This window comes from Cygnus olor, chromosome 2 (assembly GCF_009769625.2).
Source record: "Cygnus olor isolate bCygOlo1 chromosome 2, bCygOlo1.pri.v2, whole genome shotgun sequence".
NCBI classification, from domain to species: domain Eukaryota; kingdom Metazoa; phylum Chordata; class Aves; order Anseriformes; family Anatidae; genus Cygnus; species Cygnus olor.
The window spans coordinates 66,926,059-66,952,557 of NC_049170.1; the positions used below are offsets into that span (position 1 = coordinate 66,926,059).

Below are 26,499 nucleotides of genomic sequence, written 5' to 3' on the forward strand. Positions count from 1 at the left end.
ATTTTATGGGCAAAACTCCAAATATAGGTGGTACACATGTATCAAGTTGATGCACTCCAAACTGAGAATTTCACAGAAGTTTGAAATTTGTCATTATGCTTCAGGTATTTCATTTTGTAAAAGTCCACAGGCATTGTATGACAGTCTCCTGTTCCCTGTTCCTGCCCCCAGTATACCATGACTTTGTACTTACCTGACTGATGAAGAACTGCGTGCATACATTGTGAGTGTCAACTTGCTTCACAAAGTTGGGACAAAATAAAATACAGGGCCCATGCAGGGCATAATTTTAAATTATCTCCTGGGAGCACTCAGAGGAACTGTTGACTCTTTCTTTTCTACTTCCTCACTAGGGAGGAACTCTTCTTGCCATTATAAGTTCATGTTAGAATCACTGAAGAGTGTTTTCCTCCAGAAGTAGGAACAGAGTAGACATATGTGTCAAAACATAAAAATTCTAGACCTGTACTTTTGTGCTATGGAGGTAGAATGGCAGCATTACCGACAACTGGCCATGCTGAACAGCTCAGGCTGCAGGACTAGAGCTTTGCCTTTTAAGATTTAAGGTTTAGGCCAGCACTTACATGGTTTAGTTACTTAGCTGGATCCAAAAACTATGTGCACCCACACACACACAAACCAGCACAAGTCCTGTGTATTACATTACCTACTACCAACTAACAGACAGAACATAATATTCACACTACAAACAATATACACAAAGGTGCAGTCATTTTAGCACGCACACAAGGCCAACAGAGTTTAAAGGATATGTACTAGTGCAACACATTACATTTTATCATGAAAGCAAATGGTTTGTTTCTTGGTGAGTGCAAACAGAATTCTTATTTATGTATGACAAACACATGCCCCCAAAATACATGCATTACTGTAAGGTAAGGTTATATTTTGAACAGCTGATAATTATCATACATGCAGGCACAAAGAAAGTTTATTTTAACTGACATCACTTAAGAAAAAAAATAACACAATTACTTTAAAGTTTTGGTTTTGGAGAAGGATGCACAAGCACTTTCTCTCGATACCTCTCACTTGCAAGCCAAATCCATAGTAGTCATTTACCGTTTAGTTCTGGCCTACCAACAAATTCCATCTGCCATGAAAACGATATTAACTCAGCCAACAGAGGAAAAACATGACTGAAATGGTAACCCATGAATTCTATAATTTCAAACAATTGCCAGAGGAATTTTAATTGAGGTAAGGTCAGTAAATACAGGGGAAATATCATATTTTAATCCAAAGTATCTTTGAAGGGGACTATGCTGATAAAACACACAAGGTGTGACATATGAGTAGGTTGAAAATTTCCCTCTCCTTTCCCTAAAGTAAAAAAGATACTTGTGTCATTGGTACGAAATATTGTGTGTTTTTAAAAACACACATACACACACATGCAAAAACACAAACAGGCCAGATATTGTCCATTGTCCAATGTTCAGCATTTCTTTTGGTCTTCCAAATACTTTATTACAACTAATCACAACTGTTCATATAGGACTGTTGAAAAAAACCATATTTTTTAATGTCTGTTATTCAGTAACACTATTGTGATAGCTTTGATAGCCATAAAGAGCAGGACAATATTTTTTCCTGAAATTTCCATATAGATATGATTGTTGGAAAACTCTCAACAAGTAACTAAAGCACAGAGAGTGAGAAATTTATTAAACAAGCACTAATAATAAAACCCATTTTTCTTCTGCACATTTTGAATCATATATATATATTTTTAATAAGATTATTCTTCTGCCTTAGGATTTTTATTTCTTGTCCTCAATCTTGCAAAGGTTCGACAGTCAGACTAGAGATGCAGGTAAGACTGGGTACTATCATAGTATTTAAGGGTTTAATTTTAAATGAACAGTGCAATTTGAGTTTGTTCTTATAGGCAGTTATTGCTAAAAGCTACCTGAACTTTCTGATCACATCTACCTCAATAGTATGTTCACTGACAGCAAAGGTAATTAGGAATAATAGGTTTTCATAGACAAGAGCATTGCAGATGAGAAATCAGACTGGAAAGTTTGATGGAATGAGTTTAGATGGCCAAAAAACAGAGATGAGTATAAACCTTATTGGGTACACCATGTCCTCACTTCAGGCATGCCATTTACATAGAGTAGTGGTACACAGGATGAGTATACTCTCCTCCACCTCCCAAGATATCCCTTCCCATCATCTCTGCGTTACAAGCTGTACTTGCTGTCCTGAGAACAGCAGGTGAACAAACAACAAAAGGGGTTACCACCACTTTGCCTCATTCCCAAACAGGCCTGGAACTTTTAGAAATATGGTTAACATTCACGCTAGTACTTAGGCTTTTAATTTCCCACATAAATGAGTGAGAAAGTAAGAGCTTAAGTAAGTGGCTGAACCACTGATACAAAACCGTATATGGTGCTTTTGTTCATAACCTCTATCTTACATATCTTCCACATCAAGTGTAGTAAAAGGGAAAAATCCTTCCAAAGTATTACCTTTCAAGCCACAACTTCAATTTTTCACTGTCATATCAGAATGATTTCTTTTCATGCATTTGTATGATTGTGTTTTTAAACTATCCAACTGCAAAGTAGAAGAAGAAAAAGCATGTTCCTCAAAATAAAATATTGCTATCTAAAGCATCTTTTCAGGCCCTGATCCAAAGTTTACTATGTCACTGAAAATTTTATACAACTTTGCATCAGGTCCGTACAAAGTGCTTTGGTTCTGGCACAGGTTTCATACTGTAATGCAAAGTCGGTGTCGTTTCTTGACATGTGACAGACCATGAAGCTCACTGAATCTTATGTACTCTGAGTGGGATGCTGATAATGGTAGGAAGAAAACAGTGAAGTTATTAACCTTTATCCACAGTAAAACATTAAAATCAGTGCTTGAGCTCTTTTTAAAAGAAAGCAAAGCAAACCAGCTAGGAGCTGTATTTAAACACTCAAAAAATTGTCTTTCATAATTTTATAGAACCAGAGCAATACACTGGAGTACTTCTTCAGCTCTTGTGGAAAACTGGACCAGCCTTTTCTCTCCCTTTTAACCAGTGTGTGTATGTGTGTGTACATATACATGTACATAGATATGTGTGTATATGTGTGTATGTATACATATATATATTACAAAAAATAAAAATGAAAATAAAAAAGAGTGATTTTTATTCTTATTAACCTGTTTGGGCGATCTGGGCCACAGGCAGGTCACATTCGTCTGTACCTTAAGCGTGTGGAATTGGTTCTTCTATAGCAACGGAAAGCCATTCCCATCAATAAAATTACTCCCAAATAAGGCAGCACAACTGAACAGAGAATCAAGTCCTTTGGCTTCAAACAAAATTAACAGAACATGTAGCACAAGTATAATAGTATATTCTTCTGTGCAAGCTGCAATTAATTACATGAATATTAATACTAAATGTCCTTAATACAGGGGGTCATAACCTTCTTTACATATGTTATAGCTTAAAGGGGATATGTGCATAGTAACATTCACTTACTAGCATTGATCGGCAATGTTTAGTCAAAATCAATATTTTAAAGCATTATTATTTTAATGCCCCCTTCATTTCAAATGTGAGGCAGTACAAACTTGAAAACAGACTACAAAAAGCTTTAGTAGACTTTCTTAGTAATGTCTTATTCCTCACCTCTCAGGTTAGTAAATTAGCTTCATACAAATCAGCCAGGTGTACCATGCTACACAGTACCCACAATAACAAAGCAAAAAGTATAGACAGGAGGAAAGTAAGGGGTTGGTATTCTCCACCTCCTTCTGCTGACATAAATATGTTAGAACCTGTATTGTCCCAGAATAGATCTTTTTCTTATTTCAATTTTTCATAAGTGGTGTATGAAGTTTACATGGTAGCACCTTCTATATTACAACCACTTATTACGCAATAATACACTGCTGAATCTTTTCAGGAAAGTTCCAGATTGCACATAAGACATTTTTGGAAAAGCCCACAAACAGTAGTCAAATCAATCTGCATAAATAATGGGATACTTCTCAGAAATGCTGCTATGAAAGAGCCTCTTTTCAAGAGGTTCTCTTCTACATCCTCAGGACATTTAGGAATGTTTGAAATTTCTTGCTCAAATTGACGAAGAGTAATATAACAGCTCTTGACTTTTTTGTCTAAAGCGCTGAACAAAATTATGCCTTTTTTTTTTTTAACTGATAGAGTTATTTTTGCCAATGTGTGCATGAGGAATGTAATGAAGTGGCATTGTGCTGCAAGTAGCTCAGCAGATGTTGAAATCAGTTCCAGTTCCTGAAAACTTCTTGACAACATAGTCTCAGCATTCACAACAACTGAAACATAGGATTCATCTATGTCATTCTTAAAAATATATTCTCTTTCCCCCTCTCTTTCTCCATCTGTGTTGTAAACCCTCAGTCTTACTTGCTTCCTTGTACTTTATGATCATATGTGCCTGCATGCTTATAGCCAGATACATATCCTGAAGCATCCACCAGATCTTCTCGGCCAGCTTTGCCTTTTCCTTTCCCACTGGGATCAAACCTCTCTTTGTGAGAACCCGTGAATTTTGATGTATCTGTAAGGCGTGATACAGTTGGAGATGAAATGGCTTTCTATTGGAAGAAAGAAAAGACACACAAAAACACACATCAGAATATTACTTTCAGTACAGGCATTGTACATGGTACTGATGCTAATGATGGATACTATGTAAATATCTACTCACTTCCAGCAAAAGGAAACATTTTTCCTTGCCATTACATAGAATTACAATAATAATATAGCCAAGAATAAAAAAGTGCAACTTATATCAAAAAGTTTTTGAAGGGACATTCAATATGAGATACTTCTGATTAACAATCAAGTTTTAAACACTAAAGACAGGAATTGCCATGTTCAAAACCTGTTAGCTCAACATCCAAGCATAAAAGCCCAGCTCCGCCAATGTACAATAAGCAAACCAATACAAGTAGAATTCCTTGCTAAGAGAGACTAAATTTATTCTAAACACTAGAGTCAAGACAGAAGTAAAAAACTAAAAGAACTGAAAGTTACTTTCAGTGTTACCAAATTAGTCGTCTGCGGCTTTGTGCAAAAACTTTCTCCTACATTATTTCCACGGAGTCATATAAGGCTACTTAGAGTTTTGCGGTCATTGAGAAAAAGAAAATGTCACTATTCAAATGGAATGAAAACAGTATGTCACAGAACAATACAGGAACATGCTAGCCTGCATGGTTGGAGTGAGAAAAAATTAAGTTTACATTTGAAAATCAGGAGAAAAAGGGCACTGAAAGAAAAAAGAAAACAGAAGATTTTTGTGTCCTAGTGGAAATGATGATGACATGAACGAATATTGATACACTTTGGGTGTCATTATGCATGCCACCATATGTTAGGGTGTATTTTGGAGACAAAAATGACTTCCTTGTAGTGAAGTAAAAAAGTTTCCCAGAGCATCTTCCATCAAAAACTTCATTCCACCTCTACCCATCTTCGGATTAAACAAGCACTTATTAATGACACCTAACAAACAGGCTTTCAGAGTTACACAAAGCTCTTCCACACAACACCGTAGCTTGAATATCTTTTCATGCTATACATGGAAAACATGCTCAAATCTGTACCAAGACAATGGAAATGAACGCTGTAACTGAGGCTTGTCCACCATGGAAGCCACATCCACCACACCACTTCTTTTAGAAATCAAACATCTTTTCTCAACTCGTGGTAAGTTACTAATTCTCTGATGGGAGAGCTGCAAAACATGGTGCTGGCTATTCAAGAAACAGTACTGCTCTTCAAAATAATCGCTAACTCAGCAGTAACTCAGTAACAGTACTTCTGTGTAGAAGAGAATCAGAGCACTGGGAGTGGTTAACTGCCAAAAATGCTCAAATGATGACTGTTAGGTAAGATGCAAATATTACTCCTTACCCAAACAGGATACATTTTGCAATGGTCTACCGGGCTACACTAACTCTGTCAACTGTAATCATCCTTCCTTAATTCTTCATTGAAACTGAATGGCTTTCTTTATTTGCTCCCTCAAGCACACCCTTTTAGTATCTAATGGCATTTCTCCCTAGAAAAGTTTGCCACATAGATTTGTTATGTAGCCAAGATGTTCTGGGAGATTTCAGACACAGTACCAACGTTAGTAATCTTTGCAAGTTTTGTTGTTGTTGTTGTTGTTTTTGTTCTTCTTTTTGTTTGCTTGTTTTAATTATTTGCTAGTAACATCCAGAACATTGTAACCAGAGACTAAACTGTCAACAGAGAAAAGGGCAACGCAATTTAACACAGTAGCTGGGAGCTCCTTCTTCTGTGCCACCCAGCTGTTCATTACCAATTTCACAGGGGAAAAAAAAAAAAAGTGGGAGGGGAAAGAGCTGACTATCCCTCATCAGCAGGAAAAACGCAAGAAGAAATATAGTGAACTGCACAAAGAGCTGAATGAGGACAATTCCCATCTAAAAGCAAGTAAGCACTCCGCCTTCTTTTTAACAGTGTATCACAGACAAATTTTCTCTCTTGCCATATAGTAATTCTGCTCCTCATCTCCAAGTGCTTGACTGCTTACTATCTGCAGTAAGTTATACCTACTAATTACCTACCTACTATAACCTAAGTTATACCTACCTACTTACATTTTTCTAGAGGCAGCAAACCACTTGGAGCAACTTCCTTCTTTCCTTTCTGTGAACTCACAGAAGCCTCCATTTTTCTTCTCTGTCTGGAATATAGTTAACCAAAAAGTGTGCATATCACAGAAGATGCACATGAACTTGGCTTTTTACCCCTTCTTTTTTAAACCTATCATTATCAGAAAAGTTTTACTTTGCACAAGAGACTTAAATATAATGAATGTATAAACTGGTGGGAACACCAGATGAACCAGCCAATGGTATTTTCCAAAACACCAAGACTTCTGGCCTCCAAGGCTGGCCATTCTTTCATTTACTCAGTTGTTTCATTAACACAAGCCAGAAGCATAAAAGGGAAGATTATTGACAAAGGACCTGTTCATTCACCAAACGTGCATTTTTACTGGTATTTTCCTGGAACATTGTTCTGTCCTTAATAAATAAACATATATGTATATATAAAAATAACAGTACATAAGTAATCACATGATATATTGCTCCTTAACTGTGGGCCTCCAACCCAAAGATGTGGTTACCTGACCTCCAACTTGGTGGAAACTTCTTAGAGGAGTCAGAAAAGATATGCATGCCTGCCCCGCCCCGCCCTGCCCCACCCCACCCCACCCCTTCAACTGAATCTCCGCTCACACTAAAACCTCACTGAGAAGATCAGAACAGGCCACGGTCTCAGAAAAAAGCTACACAAAGTAAAAAGGAATTGTTTTTATACCAGTAGATTTACTGATTCAAAACGATCATGTACAAATTCGCTACTTTTTACCCCTTTGTGTCAGTGTCTATAGAGAAGAACTGCTAAGATAGTAAGGAGCTTGGAACATGTGGCATACACAGTGAGAAGCTGAGAGAAGAGGGTTTGTTGAGCCCCAAAGTGTGCATGTGGGGGGGGGGAGGGGGGGAGGTTCCAGAAAAAAACCGAGCCAGTTTGGAAGTGCATACTGGGGAGAAAAAAATGTTTCTTGATTCGTGTGCGTCTGTGTGCGCTGTTTAATTCATGGACAAAGCACGCACATGCGTTAAAAACAAATAAATGCTGAAAGTCAGGAACACAGATCAGACTTGAACAAAAAATTTGGATTTCATTCGTGCTTCTTCTGCTTAGCACACAAAAAGAGAAAAAAGTGGTAACTAACTCCAATAAAGCCGGACAGTAGTAACACCATTTTAATGAAGTCAGGGTGAAGACTTTTGAAGGAATAATCCCCAGTTAACACCAGTTGGGTGTTCTAACACCACAAGTCCTAACTCTATATAGATCACCCCAAACTTCCCACTGATTAGTATTCCCACTAGAACTGCACCAAATTCAGTAAGGAAGGTACCTTGTTTGTGACATCACCTCCAGGAACAATTTCAAATTAGTAAGTTAAACAGTACCTGCTTGGCCCAGATCTAGCACCCTCAATGTAAGATTGTGTAGTGCCCAGCTTTAAGGAGCAGATCATATGTGCATACTCAGGATTTACAAATGACCTTTTTTCCTCCCCTGTAATATTAGCTATTTTCTACAATATCAGCTATTAGCTATTTTTCCACAATATTTTCACCAAGACAGTTTCAATAATTTACCAGCAGTCCTGGCTAACCAGGGAGATCCCAGTTGACTGGAGGTTAGCGAATGTGACACCACTCTACAAGAAGAGCAGAAAGGAGGATTTAGGGAACCATGGGCTTGTCAGTCTGACCTCAGTACCAGGGAAGCTTATGGATCAGCTTGAATGTCATCCCACAAAACATACAGGAAAATCGATTGATCAGATGCAGCCAGCATGGATTTATGATGGGTTGGGTTAGTTCTGCCTGACTAACTTCACCTCCTTCTATGACAAGATGACTCAGTTAGTAGATGAGGGGAAGACTGTAGATGTTGTCTACCTGGATTGCAGTAAAACATTTGACACTGTTTCCCACAGTATTCTACTGGAGAAACTGGCTGCTCATGGCTTGAACAGGTGTACAGATCACTTACTGAAGAACTGGTGGGATGACTGGGCTCGAAGAATCATAGTGGATGAAGTTGCTTATTGAGAATAAAGGTATGTCCACATCTTAAGAGAAGGTTCAGCACTGAAGAAACTTCCAGGGTGAGATGTGGAATATATGCAAGAATCTGCTCCATGTTAGTCCCCTTGGCAACATAGCCTGCAACCTTAGACAACACCAGGGGAGCTTGGTGTGCTGACTCTTGGAGAATAGCATGAAGGGTTGGGGTGGAGTGAAGACACCACGGCCAGACTCTGTGATATCACTGCAGGGAGGGGGAACTAGATACTACAGAACTGATAGACTTCACAGCCAGCCCTGGGTCAAACAAAATTATGTCCTCTGAGTGAACTTTGCTCATTATAATCTCATTATAATGCCAAAACACCCTCCATCCCGAGGGCTACCCATCTCCAAGGTGCAACCACCCCTCACTGAGTATGCACTCTGAATTCTCTGAGCCTATACCTGTAAACAAAAGCGAGAAAAATTTATACCAATCATAACACAGATATGTATGACTAGTCACTCAATCTCCACCTTAAAGTAAGAAAATAGTATAAAAATGGCTCAGGAAACAAAAAATGTTAGGAAAAAATGAAATGACAAGTAAATGAAATGACAAAATGTTAGGAAAAATGCTGACAAGTCAGGAGGACATCGCTGACTTCTGGGATCAGCTGATAGGCTGAACCTCTCTTCCCCTCCATAGGGAACACTATTCGGTGAGATTTGAACTCTTGGTTATACTGAGTGCGTCCCCAGAAAGCTAACATTCTCTATAGAGTTGTTTCATAAGTTAACTTATATGTAGTTAGTTGTGTTAGTCATTATTCTTGGTATTTGCACATGCTTTGCAGACAGTGTATTTAATCACCAGCAGTCTAAAAGAACCTGTACTGCTGTTGCTTCAAAACACTACACCAGTCATTAATCTACTAGAGACTGAAGGTGTATTGCACTATTTGTGCATTTGTGATTTTGGTAATTCAATATATTGAATGCTACTGGACTCTAGTGCTGAATTGAGCATCGCTCAAAATCTAAGTCCAGCTGCCCTCAGCCCCTTTGGTATCTGAGGAGAAGCTGCCACGCAAGGGGTTTAGGTCCTGCCAAACCTCTTTAGCCTTTAATGCAACAGTGTCCAAGAAGGCCAATGGCATCCTGGCCTCCATCAGAAATAGTGTGCCAATTAGACTCGGAAGCAATTGTTCCTTTCTATGTGGCACTGGTGTGACCACACTAGAGTACTGTGTTCAGTTTTGGCCCCTCCCTACAAGAAGGTTACTAAGTTGCTCACAGTGTGCAGAGAAGAGCAAGGAAGTTGGTGAAGGGACTGGAAAACATGATGTCATTGCTGTCTACTACTACTTAAAAGGAGGTTGCAGCAAGGATGGTTTTGGTCCCTTCTCTCAAGTGACAGGTGATAGGACATGAGCAAATGGTCTCAAGTTGTGCCAGGGGAGGTTTAAATAAATAGGGAGTATTTCTTCATGGAGAGGGTGGTCAAGCATTGGAATGGGTTGCTCAGGTAAGTGTTGGAGTCCCCAAGCCTGGAGGTATTTGTGGACATGGACACACCTGGACATGTGGACATGGCACTAAGGGACATGGTTTAGTTATGGGATTCACTAGGTCAGTTTGACAGCTGGACTTGATCTTGAAGGTCTTTTCCAACCTAAAAGATTCCATGAGTCTATATTCCCCCTCTATTACTCTCCCTGTGCTGCTGTCACATTCATATACATTTGCAGCACCTACATAATACTTCCGTGCAGCTGCAAAGCTCTCTCAACACCCTGCCATTCACACATAAGGAGACTGTTTCCCTGTTAGCAGCATCAATTCAGTACCTGAGTGCTGAAACACCAAAAATCTAAAGGAATCAGAGCGAGGCCTAAAAGAATATGCATAATTCAAAGGGAGAAACCCTGGACAGATGGACATGACAAAAAGAAAGGCTCATCATTTTAAGTCTGTAATAAAACTACCACTTGTTTCAAATGAAAGCACAAGAGTCAATAGAATGAAATCTTGTACAAATCTATCAAACTATACAACTCAGAAGAGATTTCTCCACTTTTCCACTGTTCATTTGTGCAGGACCAATTTATGGAAAGATTAGCTTTTCTGGAAATTAGATTTTCATTCACAGCTCTACAGACTAAACTTAGGGAGACTTTAAGCAGAGGAACTAAATTGACAAGAGTATTTAAGTTCATGGTGAATGCTCCAGTAACTACTGAACTACATAGTAAAAACTTGTCCAACCTGCCCATTTGAAAAGGACGACCAAACCATATACACCAGGCTTTATAACTTCTTTTTCATATATAAACTTTAATAACACTCTGAAACATTAAAAAACAAACAAACAAAACAACACAAAATCAATAACCAAACCAAGAACAACAAAACAAACATTATAGTTCTGACAGACTTGGAAAAAACAGAAACCAAAGATCAGACTACGTGATAATTATTTCCAGATTTCTTGTATTCACATAGCAGATTTTAAGATTTCTTTACTTCAGTCTTTCTGGTATTTCACACATCACCTTAGAACTGTTTGATTAAGTTCTAAATTTACTATTTTTTATTTGGGTATACCATTCTTAATAAACATTTCTGTATTTCAATCACACACTATCTTGTTCATTTTTCTGACCACCCTGCTAGGTGGTACTACAATTCCCAAGAGAAGCAATGACACTGCCACCCAAGCATATACAGTAGTGCAATATTCAGGTGTTGTATAATCTTTCCTTTCATTCAGCACAGTTGTTGCCTCCAGCCCCGGAAGCATACTGCTCGGATTTGTGGATTGTAGAGGGAAGCAGATGAATATAACAGCACTGGGGTAGAACAAAAGACAGCTAGAACAATCCATCCTTTCAATCAACCAGTAACATACCGTTACTCCAGATATAACTGGGGCTTTTCCTTCAATTAGTTTATATATTTCTTGAACTGCTTCTTCATCACTCTTGTCTTTAAATCGTTTCTTGGAGAGTTCCTGAAGAGCTTCTTTAAACTGCTCAAAAGTGATAGTTCTAGAAGACTTTCCCCTGTCAAAACACACAGAAATTGAAAGAAATTACAAGAGAGCACAACAAGCATTCCAAGAATAGCAGAAAGTTTTTAGTTTGCCACAGTGAACAACAGAAAACCATAACAGGAAAGAAAGAGCCATTCACCCGATGAAAACATTTCCCAGCCCATTAAAACATCAATTTTTTAAGAAACTTTCCTGGATGAAGGTTAAGAAATAAAGAGGAACTAGTGAAAACTATCCTGCTTTCAAAACATCTTCAGGTCTGTGCAAGATATAGTCTCACCTGGTTGATCACCCATAAAGCCTGCATCCATAAAACACAAGAGTAGAAGAACCTTGGTCGTGTTTTGTTATTTTTTATTCCTCTTTGAATAACTGGTTATGACATGCTATTCATAGGTCACTATTCATGTATTCACAAGTAAATTAAGAATAATGCTGTTATATAAAGCAAGCTATTAAAGCATTAAAAAAAACTTGAAAAAAAAATGAAAATCCTCCTCTATCAGACCGACAATTTAGAAATTCAGAGCTGAAGACTTCTTGTTGTTGTCACTAATGGGAAGCCTATGTTCCCACACATGGGGGGAACAAGTGGGAATATAAAGTATTTACTTATGTTTACTTCTAGTGGTAAAGATTTTGCTAACACACCTTTTCCTGTATATTAAATTACAGATTTGCTGATCTTTAGAACGGGAATTTACACACTAAAATGTGGGCATAAGTTTAAAACTAAAATTCAATAGAAAACTTTCCAAAAAGATGCTCTGACATTAAACATGGTACTAATTAGGGTTACATCAGAGTAATAGAAGATGGTTTTGATTGTTTCCATTAGGAAAACCTCAAAGTAAAAAAAAAAAACCAAAAAAACAACAAAACACTTGAGCCCTTTTGTTTGCTGGGAAGCATGCTACTACATTAGTTCTGTTTGCAGCCTAAGCATTTCTTCTTATTTAGAGAGTGTCTCTAGCAAATCAGAAAAAAAAAAAAGACCAGTCCTTTTGACAGTGACAGTTGTTTACAGAGGAAAAAAATGATAGATCCAAGCATAGAGACGTTAAGACAACAGAGACTTCAGACTAGAAAAAAAAAACACTACACATAGAAATTGAATTTGACTTCAATTACCTCAAAAAGCCACTGCTAAGATTAAGTTATCTGTCTTTGATCTCATCTCAGACACGTTCAGAAGTCAAATCACACTCAAATCTGAAAGTGCCTCCACTAACAGAAGGATGAAGCAAGATTTCTCAGTTTTAGACACCAACAGTTAGGAAGTGAATCCTATGTCAATTGACTAAATGTGAAATGAAGTTGCATCTCAATGTTTTAAAACAAGGAGAAATTGGTTATTCACAACAAAATATCAACACTAACACAACCCTCTACATACCAGTTCATTACTAGCATACTCTGTCTCCACCACGGTCCAACATGTAGGAAATCCCTACATCCATCACCCTCCCAATTTTAACCAAAAATAAACTTTTTATTTTGACCAAATTCTGCTGTGACTACTTGTCTGTTTTATGTGAAGCATATGTGGTAGTATCTTATGGAATTAGCTAGTAGAAAAACAAAGTGACAGTGGAAGTGAAGAATGTAATCCAACTTTTCATTAATCAGAAAAACACATTACACGTACTGCAATTAACTACTTGGAATTTGTCCAGGACTCTCATTAGCAGGATTAACATCCCTCTTCTGATAAAACATGTCCAAGGATTTTTAACTAGCTCAAGAGGTCAAGACTGCATTTTGATTTGCCTCTCATTTAGAAAAACATTGCACTGACAATCACTGTAAAGATTCAGCCTAAGACCACACTAAGGCCCTTGTTCAGTATAGACTCAAAGCCAAATCTAACATACAGACCTTTCAAATGAATTTTTCTGTAGCATAGTGGTTACCTGGTAGTCTCTAATCGGGACTGCTACAGTTTAGCTTGGATCGTCATTCAGGACCACAATGGGAAAGGCCTTACCAATCCCAGCAGAAACTTTTGAAGTTAACAATGACTCCTTACCAAAAGCATTCTATTCAAGCATACTGTTTTTATTGTTGTCACTGTTGTCATGTTTGTTTTTCTGTCCCTCCCTCGCACCACCAGCTCTTTATTAACCCATTTAAAATGTTTGGGTTTGCACTTAGAAGAATAAGACATTTATCTTTTTTTTTTTTTTTTTTCCCCATGAGACATGGCTATTCCTGCCTCTCACATTTGGTCTTTTCCTTGTCACAACAATGTGGGGAAAGGGGATGAGTTTTTCTCCCTCCAATTTAAGGTATAAACACAAAATTGATACATATGTAAGCAATGCTGTATTGCTGGTAGACAAAAGAGAAAAAGAAATGTGCGCCATGGCAGCTATTCTTCACCAGCAAAAACAGTAATTAGAGTAAAACTAAAAATAGGATTGCCATTAAATGATTTTTGAGCTATATCCTGCATAAAAGTACCTGAAATAAAACAGGAATGGGGGTGGGAGGAATGGAAAACAGTAACTACAGAGGGAATGCGGAAAAAGAAGGCTTTTATGAAGACACGTGTCATAAGGGCGGCCACCTCAATGAAAAGAGAAATATATATATGAGGAGCATTAATAATATATTTTAAAGCCCTGTGCTTTATTATAACATTTATGGTTAAGAAACCTTTAGGAAGGATATGTCCTTACATTTGTTTTAAGCCATGTTTTCACAACAAACATAATTACTCAAACGCATCATCCTCAGTGGAAGAAACTGAAGTGGCACACATGAAATTTTGCTTCTATCTCTACCTTTGGGAACAGATTGATGATAGAAAAATATTAGGAAGCTTCCCATCACTTCCCCTTTCTTGATGGGTCACTTCATATGTGACCACTACAAAGGGGGAAGATTCTGAACTAAAGCTTTAATTTCTCAGTTTGCTCTTTGTAACCCAGGTTCACATATGTAAAAGCATCATCAGTTCTGAACCTGAACATCAGCATAATGAAAATAAAAAGTATAAAAGAACAAGTGCCAGCCTAAAGCAAATTGTAATAGCAAGTAATAAAGTATTCATTTGCAAATAGTACCACTAACATTGTCCTGTGATCACAAGATTAGAACAGTGCAATGTGAAAACTTAATGCTGCAAATGAGTACTTCTATATTATTTGGACTTGTATACTATTTGGACTAACAATTTTCTATAATTTTAGGTGAAAAACTAGACAAATAGACTCCACATAACGCATACACAAAATTCTTGAACAATATTAGAAATCTTTTTCTCCATAGCACTGTTAACACAGTTGTGTTAACACAGCACAGCCTCCAATGTAATAGTTTTCTTTCTTAATCTCTGAGCTACCCAAAATCATCCTGTGCCAACGGTCACATTTCCTTTCAATTTTTTTAGATTGAAGAGGGGAAAGGTAATGTAAAAACAGTCAGAGAAGCTTCTATTCTTGCTAGCATGCCAGGAGGGATTACAGCAGTATAAACTAACCAAGACTGTTTTGCAGTGGAAGTTGTCATCTTCCCAAAAGTTTGGATCTGGCAACATCACTAGAGGTTGGAGCCCAACAAACAGTTTTGCTTAAACTCTTGTCCGATAAATTTTGTTTGTAAGGTTTATTTGCTCTAAATTCACCATGGACTTGGGTGTCTCAGTCAACCTAGATGTCGCTTAATCTGGGTCTCACAGTCAGCTAAATGCTCCATTCTCAGTGCTGCCAGTTCCCTTCAGAAGCTCAACAAACAACACCCCATGCTGAGTAGCAAATATCTCAAATATCATGATGCAGGTAAATCCAGGGTTAACTGGTACATTGTAATGAGTCTATCTGGAGATCTTATATAACTTAGGTCAGTGCTTATTGATTGGAGTCTTGGTCTCATACCAATTTCTCAGTTGCAGTGAATGAGCTACTATCATGTTATAGTGTCACTGTATAGCTGTTGCTAGCTGATAGAAAAACAAAGTATCATTGTTATGATGAGATAAAAGCTATCAGTTGTATCTTTTGCATAGCATTAAAAATACAGCCACTGACAGCACAACTACTCCAGTCATTAGCTTTCTTTTTTTAAACAATATTTGCAGCTCAAGGGCACAGAATAAAGACCCATCTGGGCCACGAAGCAAGTGCTGTCATGTGTCACAAGAGTCACAGCCTGGTGCCAAACATCACCACTGTTCTGCAGCTGCTGGTGCTCATGATCACAAATGGCACAATGCACTGCTATATGAGCAGACACAAAGAGAAGAAACGTCAACCGGATTAACTCTTCTCACGAAGTGATGGTGGCTTACCCATCTCTAGAGTCTTCTACTTTTATATCTGTGGAAGGAACACTCCAGAAGGCTTTTGGAAGTACATACACCTGCAGATAATAAGAAAAAAGTTTCCTCTGGCTTCTTGAGAATACATAACTTTTCTGGGCTTAGGATACTCTAATTAAAGTGCCTGAATCTTCTCCTATAAGGAGACCCAATCAGAGAATCTTACTGACAGTCCTCGACAGATTTCCATTTCCCTGGAAGAATAACAGCCCTCAGAACAAACACAGGAAGTGAAAATTGTAGTCTTTTAAACCCTGACAGGCTTAACTAGAGAACAATTCCTCCTTCTTTCTTATGAAAGTCTGCCACCTCTGGCAATTTTTTTCTTCTAACATCAAGATAACAGATAAATCAAAGAACAGTTTATAGAGCAAGGAGAACTTCAAAGGGCTAAACATTTAATTTCTTCTGTTTTGATAATGAGGTACATAAATACACTCAAGAAATAGAATCCCTGAGACAAAAAAGAACTCTAGTTAAAATGCAACAAGGACATGCACACACACACACGATCAAAAACATACATTCCCTCAATATTTCTGCAGAATATAATATAGCAGTTTGCTGAAGAAAAATGCATACACTGAAAGTCATGCTGCTGCACAGGCTTGGCCTGTTTGTGACAGAAAAACTGCTTCAATGCAGCTAAGGGAGCATGAATTTTCTGAATTCAACAGGACTTCTACCTCAGCTTTGGTATCAAAGGCTTAGAAGCATCCTGAGAAGTTTGTGCTACAAACGTGAAAGGAGGTAAGACTTCAGCGTAAGACTAAAATATCATACCTTTAGGACTACTCCTACCAAAATAAGGTTGAGGCAAAAGGAGGGGGAGGAAAACTCAGTGCTACTAATGTCGTGTACTTCATTTTCTATCAACATTTCCCTCTAACGAAGCATGCAATGTAAAACACCCAGCTAATGCACCAAGAAATCTGCAGCATTCACCTGACACAATGTAACAGGCTGGACAAACAGGTCAGTGAAACATCACACAATTATAACTGTATTGCTTCCATTTCTAGAGCCAGCACAGTCTGTGACAAACTCTCATTAGGTGTACCACGAAGCACTGTTCCAAACATGTAATAATTCCCAAAAAGCACGTCCAGAATCAATTACTGGGAAAAGCTACTAGTCTTCTGTAATACCAGACATTCAAAACAAAACAACAAAAAAGAAATGTAATGGTTTTCCAATAAACTCCTATCACCACTAAAACAACTTACCTGGGAATATTTTCCACAGCTTGCAATCACTGACAAAGATTCAGATTTGATTTAAAGCTGTTCTATGGATTAAAGAGAAACTTACCAGCTTCATGCAAAAATTTGCAGTAATTTTTTCACCTGAATTACAAAGGTCAAGTTAGTAACATTCGCTTCCTGCCTCACATATTGTATCTTTTTAGAAACCAGTAAATCTAACGAAGTACTGGTGGCAAGAATTGCCTAACAAAACGGCAGACTGTGAGAAATATTTCCAAAAAATCATTATTTATTTATATAAATTCAAGCATCTTTTTTCGACGAATACAATTTGGGTGTCATTATGCGTGCCACCATATGTTAGGGTGTATTTTGGAGACAAAAATGACTTCCTTGTAGTGAAGTAAAAAAGTTTCCCAGAGCATCTTCCATCAAAAACTTCATTCCACCTCTACCCATCTTCGGATTAAACAAGCACTTATTAATGACACCTAACAAACAGGCTTTCAGAGTTACACAAAGCTCTTCCACACAACACCGTAGCTTGAATATCTTTTCATGCTATACATGGAAAACATGCTCAAATCTGTACCAAGACAATGGAAATGAACGCTGTAACTGAGGCTTGTCCACCATGGAAGCCACATCCTCCACACCACTTCTTTTAGAAATCAAACATCTTTTCTCAACTCGTGGTAAGTTACTAATTCTCTGATGGGAGAGCTGCAAAACATGGTGCTGGCTATTCAAGAAACAGTACTGCTCTTCAAAATAATCGCTAACTCAGCAGTAACTCAGTAACAGTACTTCTGTGTAGAAGAGAATCAGAGCACTGGGAGTGGTTAACTGCCAAAAATGCTCAAATGATGACTGTTAGGTAAGATGCAAATATTACTCCTTACCCAAACAGGATACATTTTTGCAATGGTCTACCGGGCTACACTAACTCTGTCAACTGTAATCATCCTTCCTTAATTCTTCATTGAAACTGAATGGCTTTCTTTATTTGCTCCCTCAAGCACACCCTTTTAGTATCTAATGGCATTTCTCCCTAGAAAAGTTTGCCACATAGATTTGTTTATGTAGCCAAGATGTTCTGGGAGATTTCAGACACAGTACCAACGTTAGTAATCTTTGCAAGTTTTGTTGTTGTTGTTGTTGTTTTTGTTCTTCTTTTTGTTTGCTTGTTTTTAATTATTTGCTAGTAACATCCAGAACATTTGTAACCAGAGACTAAACTGTCAACAGAGAAAAGGGCAACGCAATTTAACACAGTAGCTGGGAGCTCCTTCTTCTGTGCCACCCAGCTGTTCATTACCAATTTCACAGGGGAAAAAAAAAAAAGTGGGAGGGGAAAGAGCTGACTATCCCTCATCAGCAGGAAAAACGCAAGAAGAAATATAGTGAACTGCACAAAGAGCTGAATGAGGACAATTCCCATCTAAAAGCAAGTAAGCACTCCGCCTTCTTTTTAACAGTGTATCACAGACAAATTTTCTCTCTTGCCATATAGTAATTCTGCTCCTCATCTCCAAGTGCTTGACTGCTTACTATCTGCAGTAAGTTATACCTACTAATTACCTACCTACTATAACCTAAGTTATACCTACCTACTTACATTTTTCTAGAGGCAGCAAACCACTTGGAGCAACTTCCTTCTTTCCTTTCTGTGAACTCACAGAAGCCTCCATTTTTCTTCTCTGTCTGGAAATATAGTTAACCAAAAAGTGTGCATATCACAGAAGATGCACATGAACTTGGCTTTTTACCCCTTCTTTTTAAACCTATCATTATCAGAAAAGTTTTACTTTGCACAAGAGACTTAAATATAATGAATGTATAAACTGGTTGGGAACACCAGATGAACCAGCCAATGGTATTTTCCAAAACACCAAGACTTCTGGCCTCCAAGGCTGGCCATTCTTTCATTTACTCAGTTGTTTTCATTAACACAAGCCAGAAGCATAAAAGGGAAGATTATTGACAAAGGACCTGTTCATTCACCAAACGTGCATTTTTACTGGTATTTTCCTGGAACATTGTTCTGTCCTTAATAAATAAACATATATGTATATATAAAAATAACAGTACATAAGTAATCACATGATATATTGCTCCTTAACTGTGGGCCTCCAACCCAAAGATGTGGTTACCTGACCTCCAACTTGGTGGAAACTTCTTAGAGGAGTCAGAAAAGATATGCATGCCCTGCCCCGCCCCGCCCTGCCCCACCCCACCCCACCCCTTCAACTGAATCTCCGCTCACACTAAAACCTCACTGAGAAGATCAGAACAGGCCACGGTCTCAGAAAAAGCTACACAAAGTAAAAAGGAATTGTTTTTATACCAGTAGATTTACTGATTCAAAACATCATGTACAAATTCGCTACTTTTTACCCCTTTGTGTCAGTGTCTATAGAGAAGAACTGCTAAGATAGTAAGGAGCTTGGAACATGTGGCATACACAGTGAGAAGCTGAGAGAAGAGGGTTTGTTGAGCCCCAAAGTGTGCATGTGGGGGGGGGGGGGGGGAGGTTCCAGAAAAAAACAGAGCCAGTTTGGAAGTGCATACTGGGGAGAAAAAAATGTTTCTTGATTCGTGTGCGTCTGTGTGCGCTGTTTTAATTCATGGACAAAGCACGCACATGCGTTAAAAACAAATAAATGCTGAAAGTCAGGAACACAGATCAGACTTGAACAAAAAATTTGGATTTCATTCGTGCTTCTTCTGCTTAGCACACAAAAAAGAAAAAAGTGGTAACTAACTCCAATAAAGCCGGACAGTAGTAACACCATTTTAATGAAGTCAGGGTGAAGACTTTTGAAGGAATAATCCCCAGTTAACACCAGTTGGGTGTTCTAACACCACAAGTCCTAACTCTATATAGATCACCCCAAACTTCCCACTGATTAGTATTCCCACTAGAACTGCACCAAAATTCATTAAGGAAGGTACCTTGTTTGTGACATCACCTCCAGGAACAATTTCAAATTAGTAAGTTAAACAGTACCTGCTTGGCCCAGATCTAGCACCCTCAATGAAAAGAGAGAGAGAAAAGAAAAAAAAGTTAAAGGACGATGACAAACTACATTGAATTCTGCATGCTTCACAAGCATCACACTCTCCCTTGACCTAAGCAAACAGCATCTTAATTCCTTTAGGAGCTTTAGGCACATAGGCAGATTAAATATGTACTAATTACAACAGTAACAGTATTTTGTCTGCTTTAAGAGATGGATAACTTCTAGCTAATGTCCTTATTTTATGAGTCAAACATGCACACATACCTTGTTTCTATAAAATTTCCCCTCTAACTTCAGAACAGCTGTTAATTTCTATTATCTATGCAGGAAAGCGAAATAATATACGTATTTTCTGCTGCCACAGTCTACTGTGGCATTGTATACATTGTACCATATTGTTACGTACAATTTTCTTTAGCAGCAGTTTTTCAGGGATGTTCAGATTAGATACAAGTGCAATAAATAAAAGTAGTCCATTGATAATAACAATAAATCAATAATCACATGCAGCCTATTGACACTGATGACCACTGCCAGAAATTCTACTGTACAGTTCAGTAGTGACATGAATGCAAAGATTTTCCTTTTTCTAAATAGGGAAGTTACTCATGTTTATCTACAGAACAATTAATGCTTTAGACAACAAGTGATCTCAGAACAACAACAACAAAATGGAGAGCCAAGATATCTGCTCAGAGTCAGGCCTATTCTGTGCCCACAAGGTAATCACTATGAGATTTCTTACAGCACAGCCCAGTGCTTGATTTATTCATATTCATAAATTCACAGAACAATTCAGGTTGGAAGGAACATTTGCATATGAGCCTGAATCCAGTACAAACCCTCAGTCACAGCAAAGCTCTCATGATACTGCTCAGATACTTCTCCAGCCAACTCCTGAACACTTCCAAAGATGCAGATTCTACCACCTCTCTGGGCAACTTATTCCACTATTTCAGTACACACAGGGTAAAACAACCACCACAAATGTATTGGGTTTACGTGGCAAGGTTTTGGTAGCTCAGGGCTGCAGGGGTGGCCTCTGTGAGAAGAATACATAAGCTGCCCCATGTTAGATAAGGCTCTAAAGGGGACCTGCTGCTGCCCATAACCAAGCCAATAAGCAACATTGTTTGTGCCTCTGTGACAGCATTTTTAAGAAAGGGAAAAAAATGCCGTTCAACAGCAGCTGGGAAAGAGGAGTGAAAAACAGCCTTGCAGATAAGGTCAGTGAAGAAGGAGGAGGAGGAGGAGGAGGTGCTGCAGGCACCAGAGCAGAAGTTCCCCTGCAGCTTGTGAAGAGGACCATGGTGGAGCAGGTTGTCCCCCTGCAGCCCATGGTGTACCACGGTGGAGCAGATTTTCATGCTGCAGCCCGTGGAGGAGCCCACAGGGGAAAAGGTGGATCTGACCTGAAGGAAGCTGTGGCCTGTGGAGAGTCCCCCCCACCAGGGGAACCACGCTGGAACAGTTTGCTCCTGATGGATGGACCCATATCTGGAGCAGTTCTTGAAAAGCTACTGCCTGTGGGAAGCCCGCGCAGGACCAGTTCAGGAAGGACAGCAGCCCATGGGAGGGACCCTATGTTGGAGCAGGGGGAGAGTGACCATGAAGGAGCAGCGGGGACAAAGTGTTATGGACTGACTGCAGCCCCCATTCCCTCGTTCCCTTGCACCACTCAGGGGAAGAAGTGGAAGAGGGTGGGGGGGAAGGGTTGTTTTTTTTTTCTTTTGCTTCTCACTGCTCTAGCTTGTTAGTAATAGGTTTTATTAAGCTCCCTACGCTGAGTCTGTTTTGCCCATGACGATAATTGTTGAGTGATTTCCCTGTCCTTATCTCAACCCTTGAGCCCCTTTTCATCGTATTTTCTACCCTTTTCCCTTTGAGGAGGGGATAAGAGAGCGGTTGTGGTGGAGCTCAGCTGCCCAGCTGAGTAAAATCACCACAACAACCAACGACTTAAAGATGGAGTCAGACTCTGCACATCCTCCAATCAGGTGGCTATAGAGTGCAATAACATCTCCCCTTAGCTTTCTCCAAGCTGAACAGGCCCATTTCTCTCCACTCTCCTCATGTGTCATGTGCTCCAGGCCCCTGACCATTGTGGTGGCCCTGCACTGGGCCGGTTCCAGCATATCAATCAATTCCTTGCATCAGGGAGCTCCAGACTGGACACAGCACTCCAGATACGGTCTCACAAGTGCCAAATAGAAGAGAAAAATCACTTCCATGGACCAGTTGGCTACACCACTTACTCAGGCAGCCCAAGATGCATCTGTCCTTCCTTGCTGCAAAAGCTCACTCGCTGCAAGGACTGCTGCTGACCCTTGTTCAACTGGCTGTCCATCATAACCTCTAGATCCTTTCCTGCAGAGCTGTTTCAGAGCCTATTAGACCCTGGTCTGTTGTGTTGCATAGGGTTATTCCATCTGAGATCCAGGACTTCTGCTCTCCAGGACTTCTGGAATTTACTTCTGCTTAACTGCACAAGGCTTGTTTCTTGCCTGTTTCTATAGTCTGACAAGGTCCCTCTGAACAGTACCCCTGTCCTCCAGCATATTGACCATTCCTCCCAGTTTGGCATCCATCAGTCACAAACTTGCTGAAGAGCACTTTGTCCCACCTTCCTGGGGGGACACCACTAGTTACTGGCTGACAGCTGGACTTTGCACCACTGATCACATCCCTGAGCCCAACAGTCCAGCCTATTTCCCACACACCTTAGGGGCCACTTATCTAGCGCGTATCTCCCCAGTTTGGTGATAAGGAGACTGGCTCCAAGGCCTTGTGCCTTACCGATGACATCAGGGTATACTACACCTCTTGTCCACAGTGCTAGTCATTGCTTTCATCACAAGAAGCAACAAGGTCAATCAGCTGTTGACTCGCCCTTAGCAAGTATGGCCTTGCCACACTGGCTGCTCCAAATCACCCTCTTGTCCTTTGTGGGTTTAGAAAGATTTGTTTCACAGCCTCCATAGGGACTGAGGTTATGCTGACTGGCCTATAGTTACCTCAATGCAGTTACCTGCTTGCCCTTCTTGAGGATGTGTGTGATGTTTGTCTTTTTCTAGTCATTGGAGCCTCCCCCAGTCGCCATGGCCTTCTGAAGACAATAGAGAGTAAACTTAGTTTTTCCTCACCACGTTCCTTCATGCGCAGTCTACATTCATCCCACATAGCTTCTCCCTCCTTCCACCTCCTGTGCACTTCTTTCCTGTGTCTGAGCTCAGTCACAAGTTCCATATTCATCCATGCTGACCAGTTGCCATGCTTCCTCAGCTGCCTGCACATTGGAATGGACCATTCCTGTGCTCTGAGGAAGCCATCTTGAAGAGCAACCATCTCTCTTGGGCCCCTTTGCCCTCCAGGGCAGTTTCCTGTGGGAAACTGAACAGGTCAAAAACCTTTCTGCTGAAGTCCAAGGTTTTAATTTTGCTGTTCATGTTGCCCACTCCTCTCAGGCTATTATAATTTCTGGTTAACTGGTTACTGCAGCAATGGCTGCCTCAGCTCTTACATCTTAAAGTTCTACTTCAATCCATGGAAAACAAGTGAACAAGTCCACACTGATGTTTAACAATCTAGTAAATGTGTGCTTGTTAATGAGTAAAATGGGTTTATTTTGTATCTAACAGATTTCATGTATCTGTTTTTATAAGTGAGTAACAGATATATTGTACTGTCATTTGTAATTACATATTAAAATATGGCTGACTAGCAAAAACAAGAAGAAAAAAAGAAAAAAAAAAAACAAAATGGGATCTCATCACGTGGACCTACTTCTACACTAAACCATTAAAAAGTCTTTGTCATTTACAATTAGCATACGTAATAAATGTAATAAATCTGCTGTACAAGATATGAAGCTATATGGTACTGTGTATTGTATCACACAGTATTCTGTATCAACTGGAAATGAATCACCTCTAGTCATAAAATCAGAAAGTTTCGAATAGACCTCCAAAATCGTCTGGTCCAACCATCCCCCTACTACCACCATCACCCACTAAACCATGTCTCTATGTACCACGTTCAACCTTTCATTAAACATCCCCAACTTCCAACACCTTCCACCACCTCCCTGGGCAACACATTCCAATGTCTACTCTTTCTGAGAAGAAATGTCTCCTAATTTCCAACCTAAACCTCCCCTGGCGCAACTTGAGGCCATTCCCTTTTGTCCTATTGCTAGTTACCTGGAAGAAGAGGCCAGCCCCGAGCTCCACACAACTTCCTTTCAGGTAGTTGTAGAGAGCACTAAGGTCTCCCCTGAGCCTCCTCTTCTCCAGACTAAACAACCCTAGTTCCCTCAGCTGCTCCTCATAAGACTTGTGTTCCAGACCCTTTACCAGCTTTGCTGTCCTTTTCTGAACAAGCTCTAGGGCCTTGATGTCTTCCTTGTAGTGAGGGGCCCAAAACTGAATACAGTATTTAAGGTGTGGCCTCACCAGAGCAGAGTACAGGGGGACGATCACCTCCCTGGTCCTGCTGGTTACATTATTCCTGATACAAGCCAGGATACCATTGGCCTTCTTGGCCACCTGCACATACCGCTGGCTCATGTTAAGGTGAGTATTGATCAACATCCCCAGACCCTTTTCCTCTGTACAGTTTTCCAGCCACTCTGCCCCAAGTCTGTAGCATTGCATGGGGTTGTTGTGACCAAAGTGCAGGACCCGGCCCTTAGCCATGTTGAACCTCATCCCATTGGCCTCTGCCCATTGATCCAGACTGTTCAGGTCCCTCTGCAGGGCCTTCCTACCCTCGGGTAGATTGACACTTACCCACAACTTGGTGTCATCTGCAAACTTACTGAGGGTGCATTCACTTCCCTCACCCAAACCACCAATAAAGATATTAAAGAGGATGTGCCCTAACACTGACAGCTGAGAAACACCACTCATGACCGGTCGTTGGCTGCATTTCACTCCATTCACTGCCACCCTGGACCCATCCATCCAGCCAGTTTTTAACCCAGCAAAGAGTACACCTGCCCAAACCACGGGCTGCCAGCCTCCCCTGAAGAATAATGTGGGAGACCATGTCAAAGACTTTGCTGAAGTCTAGGTAGTCATAGAAGGAGATGAGGCTGGTCAGGCAGGACTTGCTTTTCATGAAGCCAGGCTGACTAGGCCTGCTCCCTGGTTGTCCCGCATATGCTGTGTGATTGCATTCAAGATGACCTGTTTCATCACCTTTTCTGGCACCCAGGTCAGGCTGACAGGCCTGTAGTTCCCCAGGTCCTCCTTACAACCCTTCATATAGATGGCCATCACATTAGCAAGTCTCCAGTCATCTGGGACCTCAACTGCTGACAGATGATGGAAAATGGCTCAGCAATCATGTCCGCCAGCTCCCTCATCACCCTCGGGTGGATCCAATATGACCCCATGGACTTGAGACAGTACAGGTGGAGCAGCAGATCTCTAGTGTATCTGTAGGCTTTCTTGTGATATATACTCACACATAAGAGTGTTCTTAAAATCATTATCAGCATACAATAGTATGTCTACAAAACTTACCCATTTTCCATGCACATAGTAAGGCTGCATAATGGAAAGTCAACCTAAATCCATCTCTTTATTCTTATAAATGATCACTATTTTCAGAATATATGTCTCTTGGGGTGGGGGGGCAGAACAGCTGTTTTGCTTTTAAATTAAAAGAAGCCTCTCAAGGATAAACTGCAAAAGGCAATATTACTTGTGGCTTCTTGGACAAGAAAGGAAATTGAATGTTAATTACAAACAAAATATAATGACGTGGTTAAGATTGTTTTCTGTTGCAGCATACCTATTTTTCTACTTATAACTGCACTACTTCACGACTTGGTTGGAAGGGAGAGATTTATTAGCACAGATAATGTTCTGCATACCATTCTATAGCAACTTAAAAATTATTTCCTGACACAGGCATTTTACAGTACACAAGTTAACCATTCCGCCTACTTCTGACACAAATTGGATTCTTCATCAGTATTAAAATAATCTTTCCAGTATGGCAGTAAAACAACTTACAACTATAATGTGCTTCATCTACATATAAAGACAAATTCATATCTATTTACATATAAATTTTTAAATGGGCATCAAAAAATATCTGTTAAATACAAATTACTTTAGGAGAGACATTTGTTTTGAGTGAGTGCGTGTGCCAAGTAGTAGTTCTTTTAAATATATGAAGAAAGCAAGAAGTATCAGTACCATTAAATACAGAGAGAGTTAATTATATCTATATAACAAT

The 26,499-nt window shown here is 39.6% G+C and overlaps 1 protein-coding gene across 1 annotated transcript in view; it reads right to left on the reverse strand.

Annotated features, from left to right (window-relative positions):
* Positions 1-334: 334 nt before the first annotated feature.
* The window catches only part of LOC121066408 (tubulin polymerization promoting protein), a 56,361-nt gene continuing 30,196 nt past the window's right edge, over positions 335-26,499 (reverse strand). The window contains 2 exon segments of the mRNA XM_040549897.1: positions 335-4,611; positions 11,561-11,714. Coding sequence (XP_040405831.1) covers positions 4,417-4,611; positions 11,561-11,714 — 349 coding nt within the window. The 3' untranslated portion in view covers positions 335-4,416.